This window comes from Chelonoidis abingdonii, chromosome 7 (assembly GCF_003597395.2).
Source record: "Chelonoidis abingdonii isolate Lonesome George chromosome 7, CheloAbing_2.0, whole genome shotgun sequence".
NCBI classification, from domain to species: Eukaryota; Metazoa; Chordata; order Testudines; family Testudinidae; genus Chelonoidis; species Chelonoidis abingdonii.
This window is the reverse complement of record NC_133775.1, coordinates 13141205-13166232: the sequence shown is the minus strand read 5'-3', so window position 1 is coordinate 13166232 and position 25028 is coordinate 13141205. Positions and strand designations below refer to the sequence as shown.

General features: G+C 45.4%; 2 protein-coding genes across 3 annotated transcripts in view; both read right to left on the bottom strand.

Moving 5' to 3' along the window:
• Window positions 1-1900: 1900 nt before the first annotated feature.
• On the bottom strand, window positions 1901-14414 carry LOC116817141 (cytokine receptor-like factor 1). The gene is made up of 6 exons (XM_032766956.1): window positions 14095-14414; window positions 10905-10983; window positions 9126-9246; window positions 8217-8377; window positions 4046-4194; window positions 1901-2200 (listed from the first exon to the last, which is right to left on the bottom strand). The coding sequence occupies exons 1-6, from the start codon at window positions 14161-14163 to the stop codon at window positions 2018-2020; spliced, it is 762 nt and encodes a 253-aa protein (XP_032622847.1). The 5' UTR covers window positions 14164-14414; the 3' UTR covers window positions 1901-2017.
• A 4023-nt stretch (window positions 14415-18437) lies between these two features.
• TCEANC2 (transcription elongation factor A N-terminal and central domain containing 2) overlaps window positions 18438-25028 on the bottom strand; it is a 10402-nt gene continuing 3811 nt past the window's right edge. For both annotated transcript variants that reach the window (XM_032766957.2, XM_032766958.2), the window contains 3 exons: window positions 24202-24343; window positions 21945-22138; window positions 18438-19977 (listed from right to left, as the gene is read on the bottom strand). In XM_032766957.2, the coding sequence (XP_032622848.1) occupies window positions 19789-19977; window positions 21945-22138; window positions 24202-24343 (525 nt within the window). In that variant the 3' untranslated portion in view covers window positions 18438-19788. The remainder of the gene's footprint in view (window positions 19978-21944; window positions 22139-24201; window positions 24344-25028) is intronic.

The window sequence follows — 25028 nt, the reverse complement described above, 5'->3', positions numbered from 1 at the left end:
GAATAGTGGAGTTGGAGTACACAGCTTTTCCCTGGGAGGATGGTGGTGTGGTTAAGGCACAGGCCCCCCTAACTCTGAAGACCTTAGTTCTGTTCCTGGGTCAACTAGAAAAACAAATAAATAAATGGAAATATACCTATCTTATAGAACTAGAAATGACCCCATCAAGTCCAGCCCCCTGCCTTTACTAGCAGGACCAAGTACTGATTTTGCCCTAGTTCCCTAAGTGGCCTCCTCAATGATTGAGCTCACAACCTGGATTTAGCAAGCCGGTGCTTAAACCACTAAGCTATCCCTCCCACTATATGACCTTAATCTCTCCATGACTTGGTTTATAATACTTCCCTGCCCCCCATAAGGTACTTGGTTACTAAGCTGTCTAAGTGGCAAAGAGTTCTGTGGCACCTTATAGACTAACAAACGTATTGGAGCATGAGCTTTTGTGGGTGAATACCCACTTCATTGGATGTGGAAAGCGGGTATTCACCCACGAAAGCTCATGCTCCAATATGTTTGTTAGTCTGTAAGGTGCCACAAGACTCTTTGCTGCTTTTACAGATCCAGACTAACACGGGCTACCCTTCTGATACTTAAGATGTCTATGTAGAAAGTGCATGGTCAGCTTAGATCTTCCTCCTTCTGACTTATATGAATTGAGTACCATGTCCCTTGCTGTGGGGGAGGGGGGTAGTGGTGGTGGCGGGGAGATGATTACTTGTTCTGTTCATTCCCTTTAGGGTACCTGGAATCAGCCACTGTTAGGAGACAGGATATTGGGCTAGCTGGACCTTTGGTCTGACTCAGTATGGCCATTCTTATGTACTGTGTTTGGGGCTTCTGGATAACACCTTGAAAACTGAAGCTTCAGATTCTCTGCCTAGATCTCATGGCACTTTTTCATGACAGCAAAGGTTTACCTTGGCCAAAATAAGCTGTCCACACTGTGTGCACGTCATCTACCACGCTCTGCTCCAAAGGTGGCTGACTCTGCATGGCCTTGGATGTGTCTCTAGTTTGTAGGTGCTATATAAATGTGGCAATTTATTATGCTTTTATGTTCTTACACCTACTATTCGATGGGTTTGCCTCACATTTTAAAATCCAGTGTCACACAGTCAGGAGAGTTGAGACCTACGAGTCACTCATTCTCTCTTCGTCCAGGAATGTTTTATAAATTCCAGGTTTCCAAGCTAACCCGGTCACAAAAACAAATGATACCTTAGCACTCTCTTAAGCAGAGGTGTCAAACACTGAGCCCACTTGATATATTCATGTGGCCTATACGGTATATTTAGATTCTGCAGAATCTCAGCTTTCTTTTTTAAAAGTGGTAAGTTTCTAGCCTTCATGGCTGAAGAAGAATAATTAATAATAAATAATAATAATAATTAATAATAATCTTCCAAACGTGAGCCATGTGTAACTGCTGAGAATTATCCCTGAGCCTGCAGGCATCCTGAAGCAATGGCTCTGAAAGCACAACCCCACAACCTTCAGTCTAACGTGGGTTGTTTTTAACTTTCAAACGTAATGATGCTGCCTGACGTATCAGACTTAACTGTTTTGTCCCCGGACCCTGATTGTTTTATCACAGGGAATCTGGGAGTTGCTGCAGGAAGTGAAGAATACCTTTCCCAGCTCCAGTTGCGACTCTGTAATTGTCAGTAAGGCCTTCTGGCTTGTAAAGAGGTTCCAGCTAGGTCTGGGCCTGGGAACTGGAGCTCACACAAATGGCTCAGCATTTACAGACCAAGCACACTCAGAGCCTTAGCGCCTTCTTGCTAGCTAACAATAATAGAAATGGCACCTTAGCTTTTATGGTTTCTTTTATTTAATAAGAAGCAGTACAAAATGTTTTCACAAAATGAATCACCAAAAAAATCTGCTCTTGGGACCTGATATTCACATGCCCTGTCTATTGCGATGCTGTTAACAAAGCACTGGCTGTAGGTCACTTTCCAAGGCAGCATGCTGGGCTAGATGAACCATTGCCTTGTGTGGTGAATCTTCTATTTCACTATGCTTCACCTTGCACTGGTTGTGCTGTGGCTTGGCCAGAACTGACTATAACTGGGGTGCTCCAGTCACTCCAAAAGCCTTTCCCGTCCGAGTTCTTGCAGCGGACTGCCAGGATGTACACAGTGTCTGGCTTCACACCATAAACAGAATAGCTGGTCTGCTCACCCACATCAGGCTCTTGCTAATATGGAGAAAGAGAAAAATTTATTTAAATTACTTTCACTTCCCAAGAACAAGAGTAATTCTTTTACCCCTTTATTCTTCAGTTAGGAGAAATAACTGAGAGGAAGAAAGATAATAATATTTAAACTCAGCATCTCCAAAGCATTTTTACATTTACATTAAGTTATGCACACAAGAAAACTGAGGCACAGCAAAGTGACTGTCTCAAGGCCATAGAAGAAATCAGTGTTAGCCCCAAGAGAAGAAAGAAGGAGGTCTTGGGACCCTGGACCAATAAACCACACCCTGGAAAGACACATGTTTAAATAAATACGTTTCCTTTTTAAACAAATTTTGAATTATTCTCAAAAACCATTGTTTAGACTATTCCATCGTATATGGAATCACAGTCTGTCTTAAAGAGGAGGTACTCATTAAAGAAAACAACTGCAATCTATAGACAGAAGGAAACAAACTTCCATGCAGCCTGAGTTCCAGCTTTGTCTCTTTTGTTTACCAGGGAACTCAACCTATCTGGAAATGTATAGCACACAGAGACATCTAGTGACTAAATGTTATACTGCAAGTAAAATATCAATATATGGAGCAACCACTTGGAAATCTACACCTACTCTAAAACAACAAGTATCTGGTGGCATCTTAAAGACTAACAGATTTATTTGGGCATAAGCTTTCGTGAGTAAAAAAACCACTGCTTCTAAAACCATTTTTATTATAGTGTAGCTGTCACACTGGTTGTGCCTGCAGCTAATGCATTTGCAGGAAAAACTGTTGAAGACTACTTAGGACAAAACCCAGGTCAGCATGAGTGCATCTGTGCAACGCTGCATAAGTCAGTGGAGCTCCACCAGCTTACAGGCTCCAATACTCATGCAGTTTATAGCAGGGCTGCTCCAAACTACACTGGCTTGTAATAACTCAAGAGGAGCCGTTATGCCTGTGGAGATTGCTGGAGCACAGCATGCTCTGGCCACACCCCCGACACCTCCAAGACATGGCCTAGACCTGGCTATGCTGAATCTGTGCCAGCCAAGGACTCGCCTATGCTGGAAGAATCTTTAGCTGCCCAGTTAAGGCAGCTTCCTGGTCCTTGATGTGGCCAGAGGGGCCGAAAGGGGTAGGAGAAGGGCAGAAAGGGGTGGGAACAGGACAGAGTCTGGCCATGACATCTGGATCCTGAGCTGGGTTAGTCTTTTCTTCTAAAAGAATCATAGACATCCGAGAGGGTTCAGCTTGTTAGTCCACCCTCCTGGCCAACCGCTATATTGTTTCCTAAAAGTTGCCTTTCTGTTCCTTCACTTTCAGTGCTCCTCCAGAGTGTATGTGTAACCCACACACCTCCTGAGTGTGGTGTTCTGCGCCATCTAGAGGCACCGAGCTCGCTTAGAGATTAATGAGTCTGCTACAGTCTTAGCTAAGAGGCTTTTAGCTCATGCAGTAAAGGCTCATGCATTTAGCTCCAGAGGTCCAAGATTTGATCCATCCCACCAATGACTGGGGTCTGTCGGTGTTACACATGGCCAATACTGAACTCGCACTAAGATACTGACCGCAGGGTCAGAGCCATCTCTGATGTAAGCCCAGTGAAGTCCATGGAACTACAACAGGGATGACACAATTGCTTATTGTTTTGCTTTACTTGTGACAGCTCATCTGCCGCTGTTGAACACACTTCTGAAAGTTCCTAGCCCACGTTCACGTTTCCCAGGCAGTGTGCAGACTTATGCTGCACAAGGTTCCTTGCAAACCAGGCATGGTTCCCCAGGGCTTTGGGAAGGAAAGCCCCATGCCTGTTACACTACAGACCAGCCCATCGGAGACAAGGAAAGCAAAAGTGACTCACCTCCCATTTGCCGCTCCCCTGTTCTTGGTACTGAAGCTCAAACACCAGTGGGAAATAGGAGGCTGCCACACCAGGTGGGTACCCCCATTCTAAGGATAGGTGGGTGCCAAATCCAGTGGCCTTCAGGCCCTCTGGTGGTTCAGTTTTAGCTATTAAAAAAAAGAAGAAGGTGAAAGGAGGGGCTAAACTCACATTGTGGGTACACGGGACATGGGTGGAGGGTTGGCTACGTGCCCATGTGTACGTGTGTGATCAGTAGTTTGTTCATGCTCTAGGGTAAAATTTTTGAAAGCGCCTGAGCGATTTAGATGGCTAGGTCCCATTTCCAAGCGACTTATACACTCAGGAGCCTAAGGCCCACAGGTTTTCAATGAGACTTTGGTGCCTATGTCATTTTGAAAATGGGACTAGGTCCCAGATCCTCCAAGGTATTTAGGCACTACAATGAGCGTTAGGTGCCTAAATACCTTGGAGGATCTGGGCCTTGGCCCCTAAGTCATTTAGTTGTTTCTGAAGATTTTACCCCTCATCACAAGAGGAGGAAATCACTAAAACAGATTTATTAGTATCTTCCCCATAGCAAAGAGTAATGAATCTACAGTGGAAAAGGAAACTGCCATCTCAGCAGTCTGGACAGGGAGTGCCGCTCCCATTTGAATTTTGGCTAAAGCCGACATTGTGAGTCTTGTTATCTAACAGCCAACTAAAGTTTCTGTTGGCTGGCAGCAATCAGTATAACAGCTCACCAGGAGCGCATGGCCACTAGCAGTAAAATTGCCCTATGTTCTCCTGTCTTAGCACTTGTGAACTAGATGTTCCTAAAATATCTGCCAGCAACACTGCTCAACCTAGGAGTCCTGCCAGTGCAAGACTGGCTCTGAGGTTTTATGGGGATCCAAAGGAACTCCCCTCCTCCCAAGCCCAACCACTGAAAAAATCCAAGTGGTGGTGATGAGCACCACAAACCACATTGACTTCAGAGAGCTCTTCCCAGAATCTGGCCCCAGTGCCCTTAGTTACATAACTACACAAGGGTCTATAACTTCACTTCCCCCAAGCAAAATCCCGATTCAGGGATGCACTGAAGCACATGCTTAAGTGCTGCTTTCCTGAATCAGGCCACTTTTTTCCATCAGGCCAAAGTCTTCGAGGAAGCGGGGGAAATCCTGAGAAGTCACATTGGCCAATAGAAAAGAGCGCTCCATGTTCCTAAGAGTAAGTCTCGCTGTGAAGAAAGTCTCTAATGTAATTCTTCTAGGTACAATAGGGCAGAGAAGTATTACGACTGAGTAAACTACTGCGTGTGCTGCTCAATCTGGGGGTGATTTTCCTGCTCCTCGCAGTCTGTTGTTTGTGTGCTACAGTTGCTGATTTCTGAAGCTGCCGCCTGGAGCATGCAAGGGCAGAGGCTGTTTGCTGAGGGATCAGAGGGGAGAGGTTTGTGTGTCGAGGGAAAAAACCCCTCCCTTGGGGGAGACAAACCGGTCTCAGTGCAGAAGTAACCAGGTCATTCCCTGGATGGAAATATAAGAACGGCCATACATCCATATAAGAACTGGACTAACAATGGTCCAGCTAGCCCAGGAGCCCATCTTCCGACAGTGGCTGGTGCCAGATGCTTCAGTGGGAAGGAACAAAACAGGGCAATTTTTGAGGGATCCATCCTATTGTCCAGTCTCAGCTTGTCGCAAAAAGAAAGAATCCGCTCCTATTGCACACTTGCTCTGTGTGTGTGTGTGTGAGAAAGAGAGAGAGAGATTTTACTCCTATCGCACACTCACTTCATGTGTGTGTGTGGCTACTATTGCACACTGTGTGTGTGTGTGTGTGAGAGAGAGATGCTACCCCTATGCACACTTTGTGTGTGTGTGTGTGTGTGTGAGAGAGAGAGAGAGAGAGAGAGGACTCTATTCCTATTGCACACTCACTCTGTGTGAGAGAGAAAAACTCTACTCCTATTGCACACTTTGTGTGTGTGTGAGAGATTTGACACCTCTCGCACAATCACTTTGTGTGTGTGACTACTATCACACAGTGTGTGTGTGTGTGTGAGAGAGAGAGAGAGACTACTCCTATTGCACACTCACTCTGTGTGTGTGTGTCATGCTCTCTCTCTCTTCCCCACATGCACAAACCTGGCACTGAATCAAGCAACAGCCACCAGCGGAGGAAAAGGCTGAGCTGTTTCACTCTGGAGCTGGGGGGATGGGTAACTCACGCTGCTGTAGGCTGAACAAGAGAAAAAAAGGCAGTTTATAGCGAGGAGAAGCTGGCAGCAAAGAGATGGGAGAGAGGGAAACTGGAGCCAATCTTGGGGCATTTTAACCACCACTGCCTTTGAAAGAGGCCCATTACATTCAGGGGCTGCCACCCACCCCCTGCTTGGGAGTTAACATATAAACAAAATATATGGGAAGAAACAGCTCTAGTCATGGGCCTGTCGATGCAGCACATTTCTCAGTGTTAGGGGATTGGATTAGCACACAGTAGTGCCCCAGCTGGGTCTTGCCTGTGTAGATGGGAATAGTCCATCTTAGAATCATGTTACAGTCCTTAGAAGACATGGTTATTGACCTGGCTTACACCCATCTACAACGTGGCTGGGGCATGCTGCGTTACATCCCAGTCCCCTGACACTGTTCAGAAGGGACTTCTATCAGACCATCACCCTACTCTAGATGTTCAGAGGCACTAAGCTCACAGGTGTGACGTGCTGACTTTCTAGAGTCTCATCCAGCTGAAATCTGACTCATCCTGGCCCTTCTCTACAGGACACTCTGGGATTAGTTTACTTACTGCTCTCTCTGTGGTCTGCCTCAAACACAAGGAGGAAGGGCCTGGTTCTCTGACTCTGGAGCTGCAGCTGCATGTGAGGAGCTCCCCATCCACTTCAGGGGAAGCGGCTCACATGCAGGGGCTGCAGAACTGAGCCAGTGGCAAACAGCCCATTCACGCTGCAAGAGCCACGCTGCATCAAAATGGAACAAGGCAGGTTTTATGGCATCCACCCAGAGTTAGAGAGATTGCAACTCCTCGGCCAATAATCCTCCGTTGTCCCAACCCCTCCCCTCCGAAAAGTATCTGCGCTGTGGGAACCATTGTGGGGAAGGGACAATAAAAAAGTAAAGCATAGCTGCAGCAAGGCAGGACTTGGGAGGCTGTGTTCAATCCAGCAGGCTGTCTGGAGGGATGGCAAGAGAGCAGATACCGGGCAAAGGCCAAGATAAAGCGAGTGGGACGCCTAGAAGTGTAAAAAGCCCTGTTAGGAAGGGGTCTGCCCCTGGATGGAATCACACGAGATAAGGGATGCGCAGAGGCTTTGCCCCCTGGCTTGATTCCCCCTCTCCTCTTCAGCACCAGAGACTATTGGAGCTTCACTGTTGACTGAAGCTCCTTTGTTTATAATTCAAGGAGGGCCTGAGAACAACCATGGGATGTGACTTTCCCTGGGTTTTTGTTCACATTGTGAACGTTAAAAGCAGAGGGTGCTCTAGTGGGGGCTTTGTGTTCACACTGGGCGAGCGGCCACAGTAGGAAAAAAAGGTGATGTTTTACCATGTGTTAGCTAGCGCGTATTAAAACCCCACCATAGACAAGGCAGTTGGTAGTTTTCACGTTAGCATGCTGAGGTTTGACCTGCTAACACATGTGAAAACTGAAAGATGCCTTGTCCGCCCCAAGATTTTAACTCATGTTAATTATGATGGCTTAGCTAACGCATGGTAAAAACACCTTTGTGCCAAGGCCTAGGTGGTCAGGAATAGCCTGCCCCTTGCCTACATAACGGTACTTCTCCACAAAGGGTGTTTGAAAGCTTCAGTCATAACTATCCCTTGCGACACTAAGGTGAGGTTGTATTATTCCTACTAGATAGATGGGGAAACTGAGACCCAGGACGTTTGGTTTGTATATGGGCACAGAGGGAATCAATATCTCATTTTTTCTGGCTCCTAGTCCTAGACTAAGACCACTGGAGCACGACACCTTCCTCTAAGGGCTTGATCCAAACCTATTAATGTCATTAAGAATCTCTCCATCCACTCCAGTGGGATGAAGGTCAGGACACAAATGTGAATATTTGCTCTAATTTCCTCTCTGCCATAAATACAATTAAACAAAGAACCAACCACGCAAACACGCCCTGAAACGCATTCACACACAGCCCACACACCAATGTCTTCAGTGTTAACAATCAGCTTCTCTGACATCTGGTTCCCAGCTTCCACCCAGATTTCATAGGTCAAGTACAGGCACAGGTTGGTGCGGCTGAAATAGCAGGAGTTGGGGCCACTGGTGACATAGTCTTTGCATTCTTCGGCTTCTGTTATTCCCCTAAACCAAGTGAACAAACAGTGAGGAGACCATCCCATCCAGAGGTCTCTATGCAGGAAGACATACAATGCCCTCCCAGTCCACCCTCCCACTCCTTTTTAAAGCTGCATTTTTTCTGGGTTCGCTCCTGAAGCATGTGGAAATCTCTAGGTAGTGAATTTTTCAACCCATCGCACTGCTGATGGAACATGCATGTGCTTTGTCAACCACTGGGATGTCCATTTGGATGACTGGAAAGGTGCACTTGGTGTGTCCAGCTGCAAACACCCCAGCGCCTTTTGCCGAGGTATGCAGTACGCTGTGCCCCAGGAGAGAGTAGTTAGATCAAAGGCCATCGCATTAGTGTGTGTGATTTAGATACACACTTAACAAGTGCTGGTGCTACTTGTTTCTAACCACAGCATTCTAAAGGAATAATCTAGACACCCACAATAACACCAAGAAGGCCAATGCTGCAGAATTTATCTATATGGGTGGAAAGGTACTTAGACAATTGTTCTGATTCCCACCCCCCATCTGAGGGGACACTACAGTGCAGCTACTGTGCAACTAAAATACTGCAGCCCACACCACTCTCAATACATTAGAATAAAGAGAAAGAAGGGGAACTCCATGCAGTGAATTGTATAATGTCAAAAGAAGAGCGTTACATCCCCTTGCTGGATGCTGTGGAGTCTCCCATAAACATGCAGTAATTCAAGGATCATGTTTCATAGCTGGGATAAAGTTTTCACCCAGTTTTATTTACCTCATCTTATATCTGAGGTGGAATGTTGTATTGGATGCAGCACCATCCTGTGGAGTCCAATGGCATGACATGCACTTTGGATAAAGCACTAAGCACCGCAGGTGGAAGGAAGCAGAGGCTCCTAGAGATTGCAAGGGGAGAACGGAGTGATATATCATCAAACAGATCGATGCCCTTTTTCATTATGCCACTGGAACTAGGGAGCATCTTGCTGGTAATCTTCAGAATGCTCTATGCAGGGAGGAGTTAACATTCAAAAAAGCCACAATAATCTTACTGCACTTTATCTTGCATATCCCCCAAATACACATCTATACCCATGGGGGAACACTGCCTTTTTACACAGCCTAAACAGGAGATCTTCTCCGCCTAGCCTTCATCACAGCCAGTCTGGTTTCACCTCCAGCCTCTAGTTAGGAGTGATAATTCTAAGACTCTATTTTCAGGGGCTTATAATTTAGCTGTAAAATTTGCTCCAGGCTGGACCTTGGCAGGCACAGTCTCCACAAGGGGTTTGTTTTGTTCAAACTCTGGAAGCAAACGTCTGTTTACCTATCTTGATGGATAAGAGTACAAAAAAAGTATCACTCCGGCTGTTTTTCAGCTATGCTTAAAACAAACATTTGATGTGCTTACTTTTGTGCAGGCCCTGGGTCCATACAATGGAAAAGTAACATTTGCTTTCTGGGGTAGGAGGAAGTCAATGAAAGACACAAAACTATTTTATTTAGCAATGTGGCTTTCAGCCTATGCATGCTATGTTTTTCTTCTCCCAGTGACTGTGAACACCTGGATTAAGGCCTTGGGCCTTCAATCACATATTGCTCTTTTAGGAGCTCTGACCCCCCTTTGCACATTGCTGAACCTCAGGTAACAGAAACAGCTGCTGATACCCAGCTTCATCTGCCTTGCCCTCCCATGCCCAGAACTCTTTCTACCTGCCCTTCTGGGTACCCAAAGCCCCACCCCTCCCTTCCCTTCCCCTCCCTTCCCCAGCGGCAGCCTCCAAGCCAGCTGGCAGAAGAGGGGAGACAAAGGGAGGGAGAAGTCTCTATGTGCTGAAGACTGTAGCTTTGACCCTGCAAGTCCTTGCCCATCATGCAGCAGGTTGGTGTGCTCCAGCGCAAATGGAAACTACTTGTCTGGGCAAGTCAGGCTGAGTACTAGGCATACTGCATGGTAGCAAGCTGCAACCCCCTGGTGTGCTTGCTCCTTTACTTATGCACATGCAGGGTAAAGGAAGGGCAGGCTGTGGTAAGAGACCTGGGTGAAAGTGTCAGTCCCATCATGCTAATGAGCTGCTGAACTGCACGTTTCCCTCTCTGGCTTTGCTCCTGCTGTTAGGCAGGATAACATGGCAGCTGCACAGTGCACTGAGTCATCCAGGATCAGACTCCCCCACACTGTCTGCCCTGCTCATCGCTTTTCACCTTCTGTTTATAGACACAACCCCCCATATCTGCCCTGTGCCAGGATCAAGCCCTCTGTCACTAGCAAGACTTCGCCGAATGTTACCCGCACTCAGATTTAGCATCTGACACGACGTTGTAAGCTCTTCGGGGGCAGGGCTGTGTCTGTGCAGCACCTGGCACTCTGGGGCCAGGTCTATGACTGGGCTCCCTAGACGTGGCTGCAATGCAAATAATAATGGAATGACCACAGCCCTATGATTAAACTGATCTCAATTGCAAGCAGCAGAAAGTATCTCCAACGGGTAATAGCAGTGAATTCACCTCTCTTTTGCGTCTCAGTTTACAGTGCATAGATCTTGTATTTTACCTTTCGGTGCCAGGTGCCTGCCAGAGATCCTCATTATTACAGCCCAGATGAGGAAGTAGTAGTTAAGCATCCCTACCATCTGGGGAAACATAATGGATTGAGCATATGGACAATTAAAAATGCAATGATATATTGAGAGGTCTGTTGCTAGCTTATTTTAAACATTCAGGGCTTCAGCTTCCTGATGCTACCATGCATTGGAAGAAGCAAGCGCCTCTTCCTCCCCTCTGTGATTTGGTACATGATCTGTGAAAAGAAAAACATGCCCTTCAGCCCAAACTCAAGGACCAGCTAGGATTTGGTGGCTCACTCACAGGTAACTGACACGTTAGATGGGATCAGATGTTCCCCTGACGCCTGTCGGGGGCTTAGACGGAGAAGTAGTGTGGGTGGTGATGGCCTCTCTCTTACGGTAAATGAAAGGCATTCTCTTTGTTTTAGCAACTGGCCCTTTAAACTGTGGCCTGCAGGGGGCTAGGAGTTAGGACTTCTAGGGTCTGCTCCCAGCTCTAAGAATGACTTGTGATATGCCCTTGGGAAGCCCCTTCATTGCTCTGGTCACTCCTCTTCAACAACGGTTGTACTGGTACTGGGGTGGTAGGAGGCACCATTGATGATTGCTTTACAGGGCACTGAGATGCCCAGCCAAAAGGCGCTCCCTGACTGTACACAGGATAATGGAGCATGAGTTATGTTTATTGAGCAGAAAATTGAGGCCTCCTAACAGTGCCAAGGTTCAGCCATGTCACGGTAAAGGGGGGATTGAGTTACAGGGGATGGAACTCTCCATAGATGAAATACTGTGCAGGGTTTTCCTCTCTTTAATTGCTAGATATGTTCTTTGTGAGCAATGAGTTCCACAAGTTAATCTGTACAGTGATCCAGCTGCTGCTGCATTGTGCTCATTTCACCAGGCTTCTGACAGGAGTTGGAAATGAGAGCAGATTGGCTGGACGTGTCCCATAGGCCCTCTCAATGCTAGAGCTGAAGTATGCTAGCAACAGCCTTGTCCAGAAAGCCAGCAGGTTGTAGCAGGCTTTCCCAGAGCAGTCTGCATAGGGGATTTTATCCTGACATCTGTGCTGCTCAGCCTACGCTTTGGACAAAGCCTCAGGTCTATTGCAGCACATTATTTATGTGGCAGGGACCCTGGAATCATGTGGCATCGGCCTTCCCTCTCCCAGAGCTTCTCCCTCACTGCCTCCTCCCTGCTCAGTTCCAATCAGTGCAGGGGTTTAGAATTTAGACTAGTGAAAATTCATCTTAAGATAAATATTGGCCTGGGGAAAAACTGCTTGGCCTTTTTAACATTTACAGTTACATAGAATTAGATGTTTATCCGTTCAAGGCATATTCTATGTATGGAAATCATTGGTTTGTATATATTAATTTCTAATTGGCAAGGATTATCCCATAATCTGGTCTAATTGACAGAGCTCATAGGCACTGCCTAGTGGTCTGACAGCATAGGATTTAGAGACAGGAACTCCTCTAGTATAATCCTGGCACTCTCTGTATCCTTAGGCAAGTCACAGCACTTTTCTGCCTCAGTTTCCCCTCTTATAAAATGAAGCTAATACATGCCTATGCACCTCATGGGGATGTTGTGTGGGTTAATGTCTGTAAAAGGCCTTGAAGATGAACCAGCATATCTGCACCAGTGCGAGAATGGCTTTTAAATATGTGTTTAAACATGCTTTTTTAACAATGGAGCTGTCCCATGCTTGATTTGCCATTGATGATCTTGCTTGTACCATGGGAGCTCACAGGAGTGGGGCTCATAAATAATCAATGATAGTGTAACTGAAATGGTGAATAATACTAATGGGGTGGATGGGAGTCCACGACATGGCACTCATCCTGTACAGTGGGCCAAATTCCAGGCTTAATGACACTCCATGGGCTGGGTTATAAATGGAGGACCCCTGCTCCACTCATCCACAGCAGATCTCCCATGCATGGCAGAGAGAGATTAGCACTAAGACCAAGGGGCAAATACAGCCTGGTAGTAGGAACTGAATTTTTAGTTGTAATTTGTTAAATCCCTTGACCATATTCAGCATCATTTGATGGAAAAATATGCCTCATGCAAGACCACTGCTGCCCTGGTCTTTGTTGCTCCTCTACCTTCATCCTCCCTTCTGTTTCTCCTTCCCTTTCCCCCCTTGTCTTTCTCCTGCTTCCTTCCCTCTGCAGTTCCTTCCCTGCAACAACTCCCAATTCCCACCCCTCGGCTCATTCTGTCTGCTAAAAGAAACAGCAGTGAAATAGTTAATATTGACATTGAAGTGTCATCATTGAGCTTGGGAGTCAACAAACCAGTAAGCCTAATGAGGGACAGGGGAGTCAATACTTCAGAGAGCTACTGTTTAGGCTGCCTGAAGACAGAGGCAGACATTTCTGCATCAGTTACCCTCAGTTCTTACCAACCAGAAATGAAATGGAAAAATTAGATTCTGCAGGCCACAAATACCTAAGGTGGGCTGGGTGTCCTCCCTTCCCTATGCACTGTTGTTCTTCAGTGACCTGAAGAGGAGCTCAGAGTAAGCCCAAACGCTTGTCTCTCACCAACAGAAGCTGGTCCAATAAAAGAGATTATCACACCCTCCTTGTCTCTCTAATATCCCTGTCCTACCTCCTAAATGGATAGTCACAAGTATGTCCTTAAGCATCATCCAAATGCATAGGGCTTTATGGAAACATGCAGCGCACAGCTGGTTAATAATGTTTTACCACCATCTAGTGTGGTTCTGATCCTGCAAATTGTTCAGCCACAGGATTCCCAGTGAGACAGTGAGCATTCTGTGCATGGAGAGCTTGCAGGACCAGCCTCTTAATGGAGAATACTTTTAAAGTCTTTTAAAAAAGAAATTAAAGCTACTGTCTACTTCCCCATTGCAACTCATGTGGAATGTCTTAACTCTGTACTTCCTGGCTGACCTGAGTAATTGGCAGAGGGATAAAGCTCTCATTGGGCAACAATGCCTTGGGGAAATCACTTGTAAATACCTGTCATTTGGTGGCCCCTACTGCATTCCAAAGCCACTTTATTTAGCTAGGGATAAAAGTCAGCCCTGGCAAAGCTGCTTTAGCTGTAACCAGAAGAGGATGAACTCATCTCTTCTCCCTGCCATTCAGTTCAAGAAGCATCAGAATGGAAAGCAATAACAGGAAAGAATCTCTTACATACCTCAGCAGAAGGTCTCCAGTCTCCGTTCACTTGTTGCAATGAGTCTATATTCACCCGGCAGGTCAGCATTGGCTCAGGACTATTGGTGGGTTGGGTTTAATTGCGGAGGTGGGGTGGGAAACAAACATCTTCTCCAGACTATTTTTGGTACCTGATTTATACCAAATTTCCTCTTTAAAAAGGGAACAAAGTTGTTTCAGAGGAAACCAGTTTGCCCAGAGTCATTCTCAAGAAGAGTGGCACCTGTGAGGTTCTCTTGGGTCTTTTCATCTACAGGACTTTCCCTTGTTAGAACAAAGACTTGTGGAGAGTCCCTGGCTTTAGGAAGTGCCTAGCTGGCACTCTGGCTACTCCACTTCCACACAACTGCTGTAAAACAAAACCAGAAGTAGAAAACGTCCAGCAATTTACAGGAATTGCACTGTAAGTCTAGTGCATTAACCCCCAGTGTCACCGATGCCACTTGCTGAGGGTCTCCTAACAGGGAGTGTTAATAGCCAGGTAATTTTACTTGGCGGGAAAAGGGATGATTACGCCTGGCTTTCCCTTCAGGGGTGTCAAATTGATTGCATGGAGTGGCTTGAATTCCACATCTAGTCACAGCCCATAAACGGAAGCATAAAACTGGGACTCCATACCCACCTCCATCCACAGCAGAACATCTACTGATGTCAGTAGGAGGTTTGATCAAGGAGGGAATCAGGTCTTTATAAAGTAACTAAATGTTTGGATATTTTTAAAGTATTCCATTCCCACATTCACTATCACTCAGTGGGAAAGCATACTCTTGGGTGGGCCCACTGCTATGTCTGCCCTTGATTTTTTTTCTTCCTTCCCCAACCTCCTTTCTGTCTCTCTCTATTCTTCTCTCTGCATTTCCTTCCCTCCTTCCACTCCCCATGCCAACCCCCCGACCCCTGGTATTTTCTCCCATCCTCAATGTTATCAGTAACACAATTGTTAATGTTGACATGAGACTGTCATCATTTTAGTCAACAGTCCAATGGGATTAATAGGGGGCAGAGAAGTTCATGTGTCTGAGAAACGTTCTTTCAGACTGACTGCAGAATCAGGCAGGCAATGTGACATCACTTTACCCTTGGTTTGCATTTGGAAGGTTTCCTTCATAAGCATGAGGAATTTTTTTATTTTAGTTTAAATGAAAGCTGAGATTCTGCCCAGTCTGAAAGTGTTATGGAAACCACATGAACACATCAGGTGGGTTGAGTCTGACCCACCAGCTGCATGTTTGATGCATGTGTTGCACTTGAACTTAAAAGTCTGGTTCTACTCTGAAAAGCGACGCTATCAAAGGCCATTAATGGGGCTCCACATATTTGTCAAATGTGCTCAATTTACAGATAAAAACAAATTTTTTCTAACTGCAGCCCTGGAAAGTCACTCTAGCCGAGCTGGGTTATTTTCCCCTCTCCCACCTATCACCACAGTGCATAAAGGTGCTATTAGCCAAGTTAGAGATCCACCCGGGGGTATATCAACCTGTTGAGGGTATGGCTACACTTGAAATTTTAAAATGCTGCCGCGGCAGCGCTTTGAAGTGTGAGTGTGGTCAGAGCGCCAGCGCTGGGGGAGAGCTCTCCCAGCGCTGCACATAAACCACATCCTCTACGGGTGTAGCTTGCAGCGCTGGGAGCCGCGCTCCCAGCGCTGCGGCACTGATTACACTGAGGCTTTACAGCGCTGTATCTTCCAGCGTTCAGGGGGGTGTTTTTTCACACCCCTGAGCGCGAAAGTTGCAGTGCTGTAAAGTGCCAGTGTAGCCATACCCTGAGATAAGTGCCTAGTTTTACAACAGGCTACATAAAAAGCACCAGCAAAGTCAGTACAAACTAGAATTTGTTTATACTGCTCTGTATACTGTACACTGAACTGTAAATACAATATTTATATTCAAATTGTTTTATAATTATAATGGTAAAAAGGAGAAGGTCAGCAATTTTTCAGTAATAGCGTGCTGTGACACTTGTATTTTTATGTCTGATTTTGTAAGTTTTTAAATGAGGTGAAACTTGGGGGTACACAAGACAAAGTCAGATTCTTAAAAGGGGTACAGTAGTCTGGAAAGATTGAGAGCCACTGGGTTTCAACAAGAAAACAGCTCACTTTCCCTTAACTGGGTAACTTGAAGTAAATACAGAAGTGGAGCTGATTCTGAGTATACACAGGGTGCAAGTCTTCTGGCAGCGAAGGGGCCATTTGTACACAGGCAGTTCTCTGGGTAAAATAATCTTTAAAGAAAAAAACACAGCTCAGGCACCCCAGAGACAGTTCTGCCTTGAGTCTCACTTTCACTGCTTCAGCAAAGAAGAGTTTGGGGCCTCCCTGCACTTTCTATTAGATCTTTGCTCACCTTGCAAAACCGCCACACAGTTCAACACAACTTGGCCAGGTTGGGCCAAGGCCTGGAGCCCAAGTAGAGTATCAACACAGTTGTGTGGGAAAATGCTCTCTCCATGGTTGGAAGTTCAGAACATTTGTGACTTCAAGTTACATGCACACATCGAACAGAGAGAGTGAGTAAAACTGACCTGAATCAAAAATGGAGCTGGAAACCAGGGCACGGCCTTTCTGGAATAAAACCTAAGGACTAATGCAGAGCCTGTTGATCCTGAATTGCCTTCATGCCAGTCCAGCATATTGTTGACATGCTGTGTCAGTATGGTTTTGAGTATTTAACTTGTGTCAACTGGGTCCAGTTACTTGTGATAAGTGGATTGTGGTTTAGGCACTGTGGGTAGCAACAAGCAGACCAAGGGCTTGGCTACACTTGAGAGTTACAGCGCTGGTGGTGCATTTACAGCGCTGTAACTTACTCCCCGTCCACACTGGCAAGGCACATACAGTGCTGTATGTACTCCACCTCGACGAGAGGAATAAAGAGAACAGTGCTGCTGTTGCAGTGCTGGGGTGCCAGTGTAAACAGTGATTCATCTTACTACACTGTAACTGACCTCCGGAACCTTCCCATAATGCTTTTAAGTAAAGATAACACTCTTTGTTTTGTTGTGAACTCTGGGCTCCTGGAGCTGCTTATCTAAAAAACTAACACAGCTACTGTTTGCTGTGAATGAGCAGAGGCAGGCAGGGGGATCCCTTTGGAATGTCCACAGCTAGTGTTTGCTTGAGGACAGAGGCAGCATGGCGGGTGAGGCGGGGCCGTTTCGGAGCAGCTGCTTATCTGGTCTGTGAGGAACAAAACAAAGAAGGCTGTTTGCATTTAGTGAATGAGAGAGGGGTGGGGGATGGGGTCAGAACTTGCAAGGCAGGGAGCTGACAGAGTGTCAGCTCCAAAAATCCACTCTCTCTGTCTCCCCCACGCTCCCTGTCACACTCCACCCCACCCGCCTCTTTTGAAAAGCACGTTGCAGCCACTTGAATGCTGGAATAGCTGCCCATAATGCACCACTCCCAACACCGCTGCAAAAGTGGCCACACTGCAGCGCTTTCCGTACACAGCTGTACGAAGACATCCTTAACTCCTAGCGCTGTACAGCTGCAAATGTAGCCAAACCCCAAGGGTTAGGTCTTCACTCAGCTATTACTCCCCTAACAATCAGTCATACACCTACCCGTAATGCTCTAGAACAAATTGTTACTCATTGCATTGCAGATAGCCATCTCCAACATCTGACTCAGTCATGTTTCCAGCCCACCATCCCTAATTTTAAATGAATGTCTGTATTACACTATTCTAAATTAGGGAGTCATTGCTTTGAAATTAATAAAAAGAATTGAGTAGCGTAAGGTGTCTGGAGAATGCAGTGCTGGGCAAAGTCACTGACTCCACGAACTTCGGAGTGGAGTGCTGCTTCAGCTTTCAATATCCGTGGAGAAAAAAGGGGGCTGTCAGATACAACTGGGTGGATAATCATTTCTCTCTCATTATCTTGGAGGAGATCTGAATGTGGACTGTTGTGAACACCTAACATACAGTTGCTCCACATGCACCAACCATCTTGACCTAGTAGCACTTTGTGAGACAGACACAAGTACTGACCAGAAATGATTAGGGGAAGTACTTACTGAAGCAACTTGACATTATGATGAGATGTTGGATTCCTTGCCCCATCACATTTCCAGGGCCAACAACACACAAGTTTCACTTATCCCAGTACTTGGCCATCTCTACTCTTATAGTTTCATCTCACTGATTATGTTCTGTGACCAGCCTGCACATAGTCAGAACACACAGCACAGCAGAGAGAGCCTGTGTCTGCCACAGCCTCAGGAACAGTATGCGTATCAAGAACAACGTGACTCATGGCACTAATGCAATCGGAGAAAAGACAAAGCTGCCACTAATTAATACCGGGAAACACGTGCTGGTTAAAAATAATCTGTTTATTGCTTGAAAAGTTGTTCACATAATCGCTCTAATGTATTAATATTTATTACATTGTGGGGGTAAGAGCCTTTATGAAAGGTCAATTTACGCTCCCATTGAATTATACTTGGAGATTTCATTATAAGCTTTCCTCACATTGGCACACATAAAAAACAAGCACCACACTTAAATAAATCAGGAATGAGGTGCTGATGGTTAAGGTGAGATGCTCAGTAGAATACACAGCAAAGAGATGTCATGTAGCAAATATAGGTGCCGCCTCGTTTACCTGAAGGCCTAGGGAGACATCCACAATGCTGAGATAAAAGAGGTTTTGGGATGCAGTGGGATAAAGCTGGCCAGCCAACACAGACTGTGGTCTGAGTTCCCAACTCTGGAATACAGTGAAGAGAAGCCCCCTCACTTTTCTAAGTGTTAGCTCTGGACTACCTGGATATTACTGCAGGGAACATGACAGAACTTGAGTTAACTAGAGCTGTCAGTTAGTCATCACCTTCACTTCTGATTGTAAAACTCTCATCCCTTCTGACTGGCACTGAACATCACTGTTCCTTTCGGATAGTTCCACTATGCTCCTGGCAGAGACAGGGAGTCATGCTAAGGGCTGGTCTACACTACCGCTTAAGTTGATGTAACTTACGTCACTCAGGGATGTGAAAAACACACACACACACACACACACGCTCAAGCAACGCAAGTTACAGCGACCTAAGCACTGTCCACACCGGTGCTACGTCGAGGGGAGACACTTTCCTGCCAACATAGCTTCAGCCTCTCGCAAAGGTGGAGTAATTACGCCGAGGGGAGAGGGCTCTCCCAGATGTGCTACAGTAGCAAAGCTGCATCAGTGCAGCTGCACTGATGTACTGCTGTAGTGTAGACATGCCCTCAGATGTGACATAAATGGTGGTGCAAGTGACGTGTGGTTCTGCCAGTGCAAGTTGACACAACTTACACGCTGAACAGCTGATGTAACTTACATGCTGTGGGACCAGAAGAGTGGGTTTGTAGCAGGAAAAGTAATCAAGTAAGTAACTAACTAACTAAGAAGGCATAAAGCAAAGTAGGGGAGGCCTATGTGCTTTTCCTGCTACAACCCCACTCATTCTGTTCCCTCAAATGTCCATTGACTCACAGATGATTAATTTACACCACTGCTTACATCTCCACTGAATTTGCCCCAGATACCTTCCTGATATATCCTGTCCTTACAATGGCAGACTGATTAACATGACCAGTGCTCCTGCACTCTTAAAACACAAGGGCTTCTCAATCCCTATATGTGGCATAGACACGCGAATCCCATGTTCAGCACCAGGCACTCTGAGTCACTTCCTATGGTTCTGTACAAGCGCACTGACTGGGAGTGCACCAGTTTTGACTTGTGCGCGGGTTTCAGGTTTGTGCTTTAATGTGAAGACTAGGGCTCGCACTGTCCTGCGATATGGTGCATTAATGAGACGGGAAGAGAGATGAAAAGCTTCTCGCTCAATATTTTCAGCCAGTGGGTGATCAATCTGAAAACAGCAAAGTGTAAAATTAGATCCTTATGTTTAATAAGGAGACCAACTGATTGAAATTGGAGTTCGGTGGTTTTCAGAGTTTCTTCATTAATCAGCTCAAATTCAAGGAAACCTACTTCCCATCACATGTGAAACAGGAAGAGCAATTTAATTCCACCCAAGCAATTAAGGAACAAGGCAACTTGGTCAGTCACAGGGCACTCATTCGCATCTCCAACTGGGAGGCAATGCTTTGCCCTCACAACAGGACACTAATCTGCAACCAGCTTTGGGTATCAAGTTCAACTGCAATTACAAACTACACTGCACTGTCTCCATAAATCTCACATTTGATCTTTCTAATACAAGGCACCTTGGATACTATTTTCAGCTCAATCCTAAAAGCAATTCTAAGACACTCCAAATACTTGGGAGCTTTGCCTGGTGCTATAAAGGGAAATGCAGGCTGTGTGTGGAAGGAGGTGTAATTAAGAATGCAGAAAGGGATTTGCTAAATGTTAATTATGAAGCTATGTGCCAAGATCTGTAATTTGGCACAGCTTAGAAAAGTAAGAAATAAACAATAAAGCAAGAAATGAAACCTCAACTGCTCACCACACTTTTATTTTCACTTTTGCCTTTAGTGATGGGGAATCTCCCACACTTTCACAGATGGGAGATTCCAAAATATTAGTGTGTTATTATTAGAGTATTAGTTAACCCCCAAGTCCTTGCCCCATTTTATCCCCCCTCTGCTACCCATCTCCCAGTTGCATATCCCCGTCTGACCCACTTAGTCCTTGTACCCTGCCCCCACCTGCAGATTCCCCCTCCATTGTCCTTGTACTCCCAATTCTTGGACTCCCTCCTTTTCCTGTGACTGTCTATACATCCGACTGGCCCACCCTGAAGCAAACTACACCTCTCTGATGGTAGCAGCATTCCGGGGAGATTCATGCCTATGGGGGAGCAGACAATGTTTTCCTTAACATCCTTTCATGTGTCCTGTTTGGAGAGGGAAATTTTAATCTCTGCCCTGCCACTGGTGTCTCTACCCAGCACTGCCTATTTCTGAAGCAGCATGAATTGCCTTGGCAGAGGGTAGACTGCAGGTACCTTGTGCCACTGCAAACCCTGTCTGTTCATACCACCAGGCCTCTGTGCTAGAAACTGACACGGATCCAAAGGACAGGATTTGAACAAGCCACCTAATGTATTAAGGAGCCTTTCTTTTTTATCAGCTCCTTGAATCATCCAGTCATCTTGAGGCATCCCCACTTTAACCTATCATACCCCTATTTGAAGGGGACAGGTGAGAACTCCGTTCAGAACATACTATTCACTTCTTAACTGGCCAGAGTGTTCATTTTTCCTAAGGCCAGATAAAAGTAAAGAACACATTACCTTTAACTTGGCTTTGTAACTCCTGATTGACTTGACTTTCTATTTAAAGGATAATTAATGAATAAATGAAAAGGATAATTATTATGGAGTTTAATACACCAGGCAAACTAATCATTAAGCCTTACAGCACATCTTGTTCATTCACTTAAAGATACCACAGGGATCTAGTATTTACCACCACTTTATATACTATTGACCCCATCTGTACATTTTTGCAATGTTTTAATTTACAAATACTTAATTACTGAAATACAATTACCCTGAAACATAAAACCACCAAGAGGTCTTTGTGTAGGTTTTATAGCTAATAAATAGTAGGATGTATAGATTTCTGTATTAACGTCCTCTTTCCCCTATATGATCTAAGCATAACAGACACACAGGTGTCCTGTTTACGGACTGTGTAAATGAGAGCAGCGTCAGTGTCATTTTCACCTTTGTTTTCAATAGCCAGAGTAATCTGGGCAAAGGAAAACTAACTCCTTTTGAAAAAAACCCAGTAACAGATCTCTTGATACAGCAGCTACCTATATACTCTCCTTTTAAGCTAAAAACAATAAAAGTATCAAGAATATTACCTCTAGTTGCAGAGCATCGCAAAGGAGCTTCCGTGCGTTCTTCCTGAGAGTCTCTGTTTTGGGATCACTCCTGACTTCTATCGATGGTTTGTTTGAATAATCTTTGATGAAAGTTCGCCACTCATTGTAAACGTCTTTTGCGAGATTGGCCACATCATGGTCTGAATGTTTGCGCATCTTATTCACCGTGTGACCTGCCAAATAGAAACAGTAACAGAGTTCGTTCAACTTTGGTGGGTAGGTAAGTGTAATCCAGACCTGTCAGTACACATTAGTGACAAAACAGCCACAAAGCATTGTAAGTCAGGGTATGTCTTCACTACCCGCGATCCAGCGGGGATCGATTTATTGTGTCTAGTCTAGGTGTGATAAATTGACCCCCGAGCATTCTCCCGGCAACTCCTGTACTCCAGCGCCACGAGAGGCAGCAGTCGACTCGCTGCGGTTAAGACACCATGCTAAGTCAATCCAAGTACATGACTTCAGTTACGTTATTCACATAGCTGAAGTTGCGTAACTTAGATTGATCTCTTCACCCCGCCAGTGTAGACCAGGGCTCAGACAGCTTCAGCAGAAAACTAAGCACTGGACATAAATGCAAATAGGAAAACACTGGTGCCAATGCTTGCAGAGTCCTTATTCACTGATTTAATGGTGGTTTTGCCTGAGTAACTTCCTAGGTGCTCGGTTATCCAGCTGTAAAATGGGAGTAGCATTTCCCTAGATCACAGAAGTGTGTTGTGAGGTGCTCAGGCAATACAGGGCTACACGAGTACTTAGACAGATGGGAAATCTAGTGTAAAGTCTTCAGGACTGGCTCACACAGAATAAAAACGTTTGCTAAAAAATTCTTTAGGGAAGCGGATGTTAGGTGATATTTGCAATGTTTTTACATACGAATGAGGAAGTAATGATTTCCTACTGTTTTCCAATCACCATCAGTGACGTTTCTCACGCCCACGGAAATGCACAGAGAGCTACCGCACTATCAAGGAAATGTGCCCTTTGAAAGGCACAGTGGTTTTCAACCTTTTTTCATTTGTGGATCCCTTAAAAAAATTCAATTCCAATAAAAAATTCCACAGGTTGAAACTCACTGATGTAACACAAAGCAGAAGGCACAGTTCCTCTTCTTCTGCTTGATATTAATTTTTAAGTGATAACACTATTGGCCAGAAGGTGTCACTGTTACTCCTTGGGTTTCATACAGCACAACTGCTTCATCTGTCACTGGTGCAGACCTGCAGTGGTTCTCAAACTTTTGTACTGGTGATCCCTTTCACATAGCATACCTCTGAGTGCTTATAAATTAAAAACACATTTTTATATATTTAACACCATTATAAATGCTGGCGGAAAAGCGGGGTTTGGGGTGGAGGCTGACACCTCGTGACCCCCCATGTAATAACGTCATAACCCCATGAGAGATCCCAACCCCCAGTTTGAGAACCCCTGTGATATAGGAAGGCTGAATGTGCTAAAAATGGCAAATTAAATTACAAAATTCAGACCAGAAGGGACAGATCATTCTTCCTGTTCCATACACAAAGAGGGCCCTCTGCATGAGGATCCTACTGCTTTTGCACAGAAGGGGGGTGGGGGGCATCAGCCCTGGCACTGCTACTCTGCCCCTCCAGTACAACTTGGGGTGATCTCTGCAAGATCAGAATCTGCACAAAAACAGAGCCAGGAACTGGTGGTCTCATATCATACCCTGTCCCCCAGTCCTGTGAAAATTAATCAAGTTGTGGCAGTGTTATAAGCATGTAGCCTCCTTCACATTGGGGATTCCTTGGGGAAGAAAGGAGCACTGAGGTAGCTGTAACTAAGGAGCAGGGCCTCTCTGCTGATGGCTCGGGCCTCCAGCAGATCCTGAGGACTTCTCTGGGTTTGCAGATGGGTCCCGCATCTCATTCCACAAGAGACTAACCACTCATGACCAATCAAGGAGGAACTTTGTGGAGATTTCCTCCCCCTCGGTCCTTCTCCCACATATTTTACCATGGAAGGGAGTGACCCAGCCCTTGATTATAAGCAGGCAATATCCAAATAATTGTGAATAATTCAAGGAAAACTCTTTCTTCGCTGTACTAAGAATTTTGCAGACCATGTAGCTACCTACCACCAGGATTTTATTTAACAATAAGGTAAAGTGCTTAGGACCATTACTGAAAAATACTGTCAACAATTCCCTTGTGTATGGAAAAATCCAACAAGCGAAGAACACAAATTGATCTAAATTAGATACAAAGTGCACCTATTTTTGTTGAAAGTAACACATCCTTAGAAGGGATTTTCTTCTTCAATTCCTCCAAAGCTTCTATCAAATTCTCTTTAGACTGGCCAGGAAGCTCCAGGACAGATTTCCATCTTTTTATGTCTTCTACAACCACCACTCTCTGGGAAAGAGAAAAGTCTTTAGGACAGTGGAATATTCTTATTGCGAATAAAGATGTTGGCCTTCATCTCAGCTAATGGGGCTGTTATCGACACATGAATTATTGATCATGACATGAACCAGAGCACAGAATATCTGATAGTCCAAAATGATAGGTAACTGCTTGAGAGCAGCTCCCTGTTGTAAATCAGGACAGAAATATCCAGAAGGCAAAGTGAGATTCTTAATCTTATTCTGCCAAACACAGGGCACTTAACTGCAAATGTCTCCTAGAAAAAGGCAATTATGCAAGTGTTCAGACTTTGGAAAGCCCACTGTATAAATGGCTTCATAAAGAGCAGATGAGAGGGAGTGGCTGGGGGAAGCGGCTAATTATAATATTGTTAGTAGCAACTTAGTACCAGGCAGCGCCTGAATCTGCCCTTCTGCTTTCGACTTTGCAAATCTTAAAGCAGGTAGCATAGGCAGAGAGAGAGAGAAGGAACTAGGGAGCACCACAGAGGAAATGAAAGAAGCCAGTATTTGGCATTTCCATAGTGCCTTTCACCCCAAGCATCTTGCTGTGATACTCCCAAACAATGGATTACAAGAAGCCTGCGTCTTGTTATGCGTAAGATGTAGTGCAAGCCCTTTTACAATTATTCAGCAACGGTTATGTAGCTGGTATGCTGTTTGTCAGGACCGGC